Source organism: Chelonia mydas, chromosome 6, assembly GCF_015237465.2.
Source record: "Chelonia mydas isolate rCheMyd1 chromosome 6, rCheMyd1.pri.v2, whole genome shotgun sequence".
Classification (NCBI taxonomy): Eukaryota; Metazoa; Chordata; order Testudines; family Cheloniidae; genus Chelonia; species Chelonia mydas.
Window position 1 is genome coordinate 89,007,698 of NC_051246.2, and position 9,655 is coordinate 89,017,352.

The 9,655-nt window shown below is 43.0% G+C and overlaps 1 protein-coding gene across 1 annotated transcript; it reads right to left on the reverse strand.

Annotated features, from left to right (window-relative positions):
- Positions 1-1,168: 1,168 nt before the first annotated feature.
- On the reverse strand, positions 1,169-6,615 carry FOXA1 (forkhead box A1). The gene is made up of 2 exons (XM_007065244.3): positions 6,230-6,615; positions 1,169-3,728 (listed from the first exon to the last, which is right to left on the reverse strand). The coding sequence occupies exons 1-2, from the start codon at positions 6,302-6,304 to the stop codon at positions 2,463-2,465; spliced, it is 1,341 nt and encodes a 446-aa protein (XP_007065306.1). The 5' UTR covers positions 6,305-6,615; the 3' UTR covers positions 1,169-2,462.
- Between the last annotated feature and the right edge of the window lie 3,040 nt (positions 6,616-9,655).

A 9,655-nucleotide genomic window follows, 5' to 3' on the forward strand; every position in this document is an offset into this window, starting at 1 on the left:
CCGTGGTGTCTCTCCCCCCCATTTAGTTTGTCTCCACTTTCCCCGACCAGTCAGGGGGCAATTATGTGATAATTAAGAGAATTACACCGTTCTTTTATCTCGGGTTCTTGTATGAAGTAGGTTGATCAAAGTAAAATCTGTTCAAGTTCATACCCCTCGCGATGATGCCGTTCACAAACAAGTGCTGCTTGCTGGGGATCAGCGTTTGCCAGAGCTGTTGTTGTTGTTGTTGATGTCAATCTGAGCAAAATCCACAAAGAAGTAGGTGGACTGGAAACTGAGCCTAGGATCTGAGGAGATTAATGATTTTTGTGATTTAGAGCAGCATTTTGGTGTGAAGTTGCATTGAAGAGATTTTCTTCAAGTGTAACAATGACCAACAGCTTAACTCCTGGAAACTGCGTCTTTAGAAGAATAGGTACCAAATGTGTTTCTACAAAACCACACTAGTATGTTGCATTCTATACTGCAAATAGTTCTGCTGCATTTCAGTACAGAGAGGAATGCACACTGGCATACATAACAATATCAGCGAGAACCAATTAATATTTAGGAACAGCGGTAAGAGCACATTTTGTTAAATTAGTTATCCACAGCTGGACTCGGAAACATCTGCATAATTTGCAATAAATACAGATTAAATATACAGTAGGGAGCATCTAATGGCATTTAAAATAAAAGCACACTCTGCGGTGGATTTTTACCGTTTAAATATTGTGTAAAATGTTCGTTTGACTTTCCTAGTAAACAGTACACACACTGAAACATACTTTCAGTTTCTTTCCCGCCCTAAAATGACAAAAGATTCACAGCACCGGTTAAGATAATTTCTGTAGTCTTAAAACGCTAAAGAAAAAGGATATTATACTTTCATCTAACTGCAGTTTTTCCATAGCGAGTGAATTTTAAATTCGAGGTGGATGTTTATGCATGAATATATTTACTATATAGAGAGAGCTTGTGTGGTCTATCTATCTAGCTATCGAATAAAGCAGATATCACTTTCTTTATTAACGCCAGCATCCCCATTCTGGTTCACAGTGTTAAGAGTTCTTCAACATTTAATAAGTCTTTATTATGCCTTCATATCCACCCTCTTTTTTTATATTTTATGTAAGTCTATTCTATCCTTCACACATATGCAATCGAAAGAAAATAGCAGAAATCATTCATTGTTAACATTTGATTTATTTAAAGTCCTTAACTGCAAATGATCAAAAACATACTTCACGGCTTAAATTCTCAGTTATCATTTTAAATCAAAATATTTTTCAATTACAATCACATTTATAAAATTAACATTTTTTAAAAAAATTCATGTGTAATTTCTTGCTGTTATTTAAAGCAATTTCAGCTGTAAAGAAAGAAAATATAAACCATGCAATAAATTAAGAACATTGAGAAAGCGAACAGGAATAATAAAACCCGTCTGTCTATGCTAACACCGTGTAAAACTGTGGAAAGTGCATTAACACTGGATGAAACAAGCTAACAATGGCAATAATTAAACGGCCATAAAAAATTCTGGATGTGTCATTCTGAAACAGATAGAAGGAGAGAGAGCTCTCTCTCTCCTCTTTCTTTGCGTTGGGTTAATATTCAATATTTTCTGGGGGGAAAATAACGTTGTTATACATATATAGGTCTAGTTTGTACACAATGAAGAGACTCAAATGAAATAATCATGTCATCCACATGTTGAAGAGAGTTCCTGATGAATGAGAATCTTCAGTAACAGCCTGGGAGGAAAAAAATCCAACTGATTGTGACCTCTGGAACTTTATATTAAATCCCAAGACAGGTAACGCTTGGAAATATCTGGCCCAAATTCTGCGCTCCAAAACTCCCCTTGACATCAGTGAGAGTGCAGGATCCGGCCCATAGCATCTGTGTTGATGCCTGTTCTACCAACCGACGAGTGTTTTGCAAGTATCAAAAGGATAATCTGAGAAAGTAAATGGTTTTCTTGTTGCTTAGAGATTAGTGTTTTGCTACTTCACAGCAGTATTGTCCTTCAAAGTTTTTTAATTAAAAAAAGAACCTTATATGTCTGCTTGCTTGCTTCTTCATCTCCGTATTGTTAAAAGTATTGCCACATACCTGTAAACTTGCATGAGATTATAGAGCACAGAAGGGGGGAGTGGGTGGGGGTGGAAAGCACAAACAAATAGTTTACAAGCTTAACAACCTTTTCTCTCTCTCTCTCTCTCTCTTGTTACTAACACCCCGCAAAGGCGACAGCGATCTTTGGAGGGGCAGAGGCGAGGGGCGGGGAGTATGTACAATGGGGGCTCGCTCAACTTCGCCGGAGGGCCAGTTTTATAATAACATACACAACGCGTTGGAACACAATAATAAAGTAACAGTCCTTTCGCACGCAGCGTGCGGAAACGTGACAGTTTTGTTACCGGGCTAGAGACAGGGAGAATCAGACTCGCCACGCGGGCGGTGACGGAGCAGAGCTAAGACGTGTTTAGCACGGGTCTGGAATACACACCTTGATAGTAGGAAGGCTCCAGTGCCGAGGGCTCAATACTACTCCTACCGGCCATGGAGGCGCTGCTCAGGGGCAGCCCGCCTGGGATACCCGCCCCGTAAGAAGAATATTGCAGAGCCTGCTCGTAGGCTTTAAAGTCCAGCTTGTGCTGCTGTTCCGAGGAGGACATGAGGTTGTTGATAGAAAAGGGGTGGTTGAAGGAATAGTGGGGATCGCCTTTCAGGTGGAGCTGGGACTCGTGGGCCAGGGAGTGCGGCGGGTGGGGGACAGGCGCCAAGGCTGGGACCGAGCTGATGGTGGAGGGCGCCGCGGAAGCCGAGGTCTTAAGCTCAGTGCTTGATCCATTGTGGTCCAGAGACGGGGGGCTGGTGGGAGGGTTGGGGTTGGAGACGGAGGTCGTTGCGCTTTCCAGCTGGGCAGGTTTATTGTGACCTCTGTGTAAAGGGGAATTGGAGCTGGAATTGGAGGCGCCGGAGTGGTCTTTCCTGCCCTCCTGCCCGGCTTTGCCGTTCGCTTGCTTTTCGCACTTGAAGCGCTTCTGCCGGCGAAGGTAGCAGCCGTTTTCAAACATGTTGCCGGAGTCGGGGTGCAGGGTCCAGTAGGATCCTTTGCCGGGCTTGTCGGGCGACCGGGCCACCTTGACGAAGCAGTCGTTGAAGGAGAGCGAATGCCGGATGGAGTTCTGCCACCGCTGCTGGTTCTGCCGGTAGTAGGGGAACAGGTCCATGATCCACTGGTAGATTTCGCTCAGCGTCAGCATCTTGCTGGGAGCCTGCTGGATAGCCATGGTAATCAGAGAGATGTAGGAATAGGGGGGTTTGGCATGGGGGTAGCTTCGCTTAAAGCTCTTGGTGTCTCTGGTCCTGGTGAGGTTGGACTGAGCGTAGGCCATGGGACTCATGCATGGGTTCATGCCGGCATAAGGGCTCAGGCCGTTCATTGAAGCTTGCTGAGCTGACATGGCATTCATACTGGTCGGGGTCAGCGCTGTCCCCATGGCCGTCACCCCGGCAGTCATGCTGTTCATGGCGCCGGTGGGGCCCGCAGACATGCCGGCCATGGTGCCCGGGCTCAGGCCTGCCCCAAGCCCTGTGTTAGCGTAGGACATGTTAAAGGAACCGGAGGTCATGTTGCCACTGGTAGTCATAGTGTTCATAGTCATGTAGGTGTTCATGGTGTTCATGGAGCCCAGCCCCGAGTTCATGTTGCTGACGGGAACAGAGGAATAGGCCTGCAGCAGGGACACAAGATTAAGAGCGGCGGTTAGCAGAAGAGAAGGCAGGACACTTTAGGAAAGCGACCCCCCCCCCACCCCCCAGCAAAAGTTCATTACACGAGAGGCCGGGGCAATGTCTCCCTGCCTTACACAAAGCAATGACGCCCCCGAGCCCCAGGAAAGTTACCACGGCAATTCTGGAGGCGATCTGACTGTCCGGGGCAAGGCAAGATACTCAGGCTTCATTGAAGCAGATTTGCTCCTATACCTCCACCCTATTTACATATACAAAGCAAAAATATATAAAAACGTGTATTAGCTGACGTGTCTTACAAACGGCCAGCCAACGTGAATGCCTTTTTGCCTTTAATATTTTGTCACTTCATTACTGTCATACTGAAACGATGCTATCTTTATTTGCAGCCGTTTTGTGCACAAGGTAGTGGGATGAGAAGGCTAAATATTTTTACTCAAGTGCTTATTTGGAAAAGGCGCCTGTATTTGTATCCCCAACGGCTGATGCAGTACACAGTTACATTACAAAGTTACGCTAAAGTATAATCTCACCTTTTCATACCAAAGCCATACTTACAAATAATGGCAAAACAACTGGCTAAAACAGGATAGATTTTACTCTTAGACTGTTTCCATATTACTAATGTTTTGATTAGTTAATAAAAACTAATACAACTAATAAAAATGAACAAACTTGTGCATTGTCAGATTGCATTTTAGACAAGGCGGAATTAAATTGCCTAGGTTTTGCTACAAAAGAATCATCATACATATGGCTGCCATGTACTTGAATTTTTTGTTAAACAAGCTAATGATATACCATTACAAGAAATTCAGCAGTTCCTGCTCAGACCGTATTATTTTACTTATACATTTCTGAAAGACAACGCATGTACCGTTATTTGTTTTATATCTAATGTGTCACATTATTTAAAAAACACTTCCCAAAGTATAAATACTCTGAATTCTATATTGTGTTTCCTTATGATTTTCTATAATCTTCTAATGTGCAATATAATTACGACTTTGACACATTTCAGAACTATTATAAAAATCTATCACCAAAATTAGTAAAGGTATATAAACCGGTGCTAAATCTAATTTAATAGAAATGGGGTCAAGGCCTTTTTCGTTCATTTACAATTAAGAGTGAACAAATGCAACTCTGTTAAGTAAAAGCTATGTTTAATTATTTTGTTGATGTACTGTAGTATTTGCAGCTACTTATTATAAGCAACCCTGCCTTTTTCTCTAAAAGCCTGATTTTAATTTAAATTGAGGTAATTATTTCACAGAACAGTTTAAACAGGAATGCGTTTCCCTTATAAAAATATGTACAGTGAGTTTATTATAGTAACAAATAAGGATAAGCTATTGTCTCTAACATAGTAAAAGGGAGGCTTCCAGGACTTTATGGTAGTGAATAGTAAATACAGAAAAGCTAAGTATTTAATATGACTCTTATTTTCCCCTTCATTAAACACATATACACACAAAATGAGCGTGCAAATATTTAGCATATATCCCGCATTTTAGCCCTACACATTTACAATTCGGCTGTGAAGTGTCTCCTTTTTATGTACTAATCTGTGCATGACTTTAGATATTCTCTAATGCTAACTGTGTTGTGTTTCACAAACATGCCAGTGTGAAAGCTGCACGGCCACATCCACAAATGTGCAAACAGCAATCGCTGTTGTGTTTTAATCCATATTCCAAGGGGAGGTAAGTCACTCCGTAATGGTGATTTATTTGCCCTCTATCATTGTTCATTTGTTTATGTTTGATCTTTTCTTTCTGTTCCTTCTGAGCATAATTGTAAAAATAAGAACAACACGGAAATGCAAAGGGTATGGAGAAAGAGACAGGTTCCCTGGTGCCAGCCTGATCCGACTCTCAGCAGCGCCACCCTCCGGTTCCAGGCAGAAGCGCACCCACGTTTCAAAAATCTTGTTGCAAAGTACAAACGACTGATTATTTTTGCCCAGTAAACCACCAGAATTAACAGGTGAGGCCGTTGAAAACTGTGGGTAGAGAAGGCCTTAAAAGTCAAGCTCGTCCACAGCGACGGAAGGCGCTAGTGTTTTCGAGGGTTTTTGCAACTCGTGGCCCTCACACTGCACCATCTGGAGAGCCCAGAGGGGAGGGCGCTCAGAGCTCGGGCACTGTCCTGTGCACCGAGCCAAGAGTTTACGGGGGGCTTTTGTTTGTGCAAAAGTACAAATGACGCCTCTTAAACTAGCTCGCTAACTCCCCCCTGCACCCCCAGTCACTCCAAGCACAAGCAGCAGCCCCATTATCATGGAGCTATTGGAAAGCGTGGCGGTTTCTTTATTGCTTGGCCGGCTTCAGTGTTGGAAAAGGCACGTTTGCACTGGCAGGATCTAGAGTGCAAACCGCTTCCCCATATTGTTACACGCACACCCAGCCTCCCCCTCTCCCCCCCGCCCGCTACAGCGGCTCAGGGGCAGCAAACAAGGGAGCTCTTATGATTCACTCACCTCCTGATTGTCGGTGTAGTAGCTGCTCCAGTCGCTAGTTTCATGCCCTTCCATTTTTACAGCACCTAACATCATGGAGCCAACCTGCCCGGTGTAACCATCCAGCCTTTTTGTAAGAGACAGGCAGCAGGAAAGGGAGCGTGACACAGCCCCAGTCTAGCAAGAAGCCAACTCGCGGGGCGCGGGAGAGAAAGGGGGTTGAGATCTGGTCTATAATAAGCCAAAAAGGAGGCAGGGAGCGGTGTGGGGCGAGACACTTGAGAAAGTGAGGAAGTGCCGGCTGGGATGTGAGTGGAGTTGAGCTGATGTGGATCTTACGTCGCAGAAGTGCCCACCTCCTCCTCCTCCTCTCCCCATTTGTCCGCCGCACAAAGACGTTCGCACCTACAAAGCCGGAGATGCACCTGCAAACAAGGCAGTTCCACTCGCTTGTAACTCCCCCGGGGCGTCACTTTATTTGCAAAGCAGTGTAATTGGTTTAAGCTACGGGGAATGAAGGAGAGACCGAGGTGGGAGGAGGGATGGGGGGGAAGAGTAGGAAAGGAAAATACCCTCCTTTCAAATGGCCAGTAGAAATGCTAGCAGGGATCGTTGGAAATTACACGAAGTAGATAAGGAAGGGCAGCCCTCGCTGTGTGAATAGAATACAAAAGGCCACCCAGCCTCCAAACCCGGAGATTAGCGGGCTGTGTTTACTAAAGTACAGTAGATGCTCCTTTAACTTGGCGACCGGCATATATTTCAAAGTAATGACTGAGCGTTGCAGCCAACATACACCAAGAAATGAGAACTAGTCTTATGATCACACCACACAATACTTATCCCCACCCCCACCCCCCGACTCACCAAGGCAAATAACTTTGGGGCTTCCAATTTCAATCAAGGTTCTCGAACATATGTTTCCAACATTCTATTGACACGTTCATGGGCTAAATCCAGTCCAGTCCTTCATACAAGGCTTCTATTTCTGTATATTTTATTATTCTCTTTTGCCGTGTCACACGTTTAGAAACCATGCCATGTGAGTCACAGCGGTGAGACATGACGCTAAGCCACCCAATAAACACGAACACCAGCTTGAATGCGGATCCACTGACATTAACCTATATTTGACAAACATCAGGTGAGTCACTGAAACCATTTTATATCTTTGTTATAGAAAGCATTCAGCCCAGAAGCTTGCTTGGAAATAGTCACCCAAGAATAATGATAACAATGAGTAGCGGATGCCTGATTAGTAACTTAAATTGTGCATTATTCTGACTTCTCACAAGAAATGCTGGTGCCTGCCTGACAATGGGCTTACTTGGCTAAAAGGTGGGAAAGCACGTGAGCGATCCACTGGGTGAACTAAGATATCAATTTCTAGCTTTTGTGATTCTCTGATCTGATGTCAAGATCACAGACTCTTCCTGGGTTTCTTAGCAACATCCTTTATGTTTGTCCCGATGACAGAACTTGTATTACTTCGTTGTAAAAAAGGTTTCGGGGAAAGGCAGGGGTCCGGGAACAAACCACCTTGCAATTTCCTGAGCGTTTGAAAATCGATTATATACGAATCATAGCAAACATTAAAAATACACAAGTGATCTGAATTTCTTTACCAGTTGTTTATCAGCTGGGACATATACAACGGCTTTTGGTTGCTTCCACATTTAACTGTCCTTGGGTTTTTTTGTTTTTTTGTTTGTTTTTACTAATAATGTGGTAAATTCTCGTGCATCACACCTTAAACAACTTTCTTATTGAAGCACCTAAAAATAAATTAACATTCTAATATATAGTCTCATATATAATATCTCTGCTTTGAAGAAATATGTTTTAACTTGTCTAAGAAACGCGGTATCCCTTTCTTTGTTATTTTTCTTTCCCTTTTTTCTTTAAATCTGGCAACAGAATTAAGTTAAATCCTCGAAACAAACAAAACGCTGAAATCAGCAGGCGAGAACAAGGGATAAAAATGTGCCGTTAAAGAAATAAAAAGATAAAAGCATTGAATACAAACCACTTTTTAAAATGGTCACACTGTAAATAAAAGATTTAGGCTGAAACAAAATCCACATGGAACGTATTAAGAGACAATATCATTACACAATGCAGTATCTATCTATCTATCTATCTATCTATCTATCTATCTATCTATCTATCTATCATATGAGTACTAATCAATCTATGAATTAGTACTTTTTGAGTCAAGTGCTTATTTCAATATTTTTGGTTCTGTTTGGATAACATACAAGTACACACAAATGCACTATGAAACTGGCAGAGTTTTCAGCAGCAAAAGGTCCTCTCTTTTTCAGGTGACTATGCTACAAACTATTCTTCGTTTGAGTGAGATAAGCAAGATAGTATCCTATTTTCCGCAGCAATGTAAGTCTAGTGAACAACTGCCTAAATATATTCGCTCCCAAAAGAGATCAGTTAAAACCCACGAAAAGACGACTGCCCATGCCATATGTTTGCGCTAGATACACTTGCAAAATTATATAGACACGTCACAAGGCAAAGTGTAACAGAAATGTCACCTGGCTCGAAAGTGAGCCTGTTTAAAATTACATTCTCCGTCCATCCAAAAACCGTAAGCAATGATATCAGCACACATAACTGATTAAAGAATCAGCCCCCCTTTTAAATGTTTAAAGATTTCCTCTGCTGAAAGGCAATTGTAAGACACTTGTTTCACTGAAGTTATAGGTGTATACGAGACTTATTTGATTGAACAAAGTCACAGCGCCTCCTGTTGTCCAGCTGCTACGTCAAACTCACATACCTGTTTTAAACACAGGTACTGGGTACAATGCCACATGAATAACTGCAGCTTATAATCTTCTTACAACAGTTTTCTCGTATACAAATCAAGCTGCCTGAGGCAAAGAATCGGCCGCTACTGGAAATTCCCGCAATGCCCACCCCCCTTTACTGCACTGCAGCCAGCTGCTTGAGAGACGGCTTCCAATATACTTTCTTGAGTGTAGCGGTGGATCTAACCTCGAGGATCAGGGCGGTTATCTTTTGCGGGTATTTAAAAAGAGTACTTTTCAGTCGATCGCTCTAGCCAGCTAGCTTGTGTAACTCTATGTAATAACATGCCTGATGATCTGGGCGTCTACTGCATTGTGCCATACTTTTTAAGTCACTCCAGGCAGGAAAGAAAGGAGACTCTTCTTAGGATGTGAGTGGGTGACTCCAGATAAAACCTGCTGGGATGAGTCTGGTTGCCAAAGTGTGTTTGCTAGGCTATAATCGTGTGCCCCTGGTTCAAGTGATAGGGTTCCTCTCCTCTTACCGAACTAGTGCGGATTGTGCCTATTTCTAACGAATCCGTGAAATCGTTTTCTTCCAAGATAATTTGTTTTGCAGAGTGATAATACAGAACTGGGAGGGGCTCTGCTTTGAATTGTCTAACTGGGGGTCAGAGTCTCA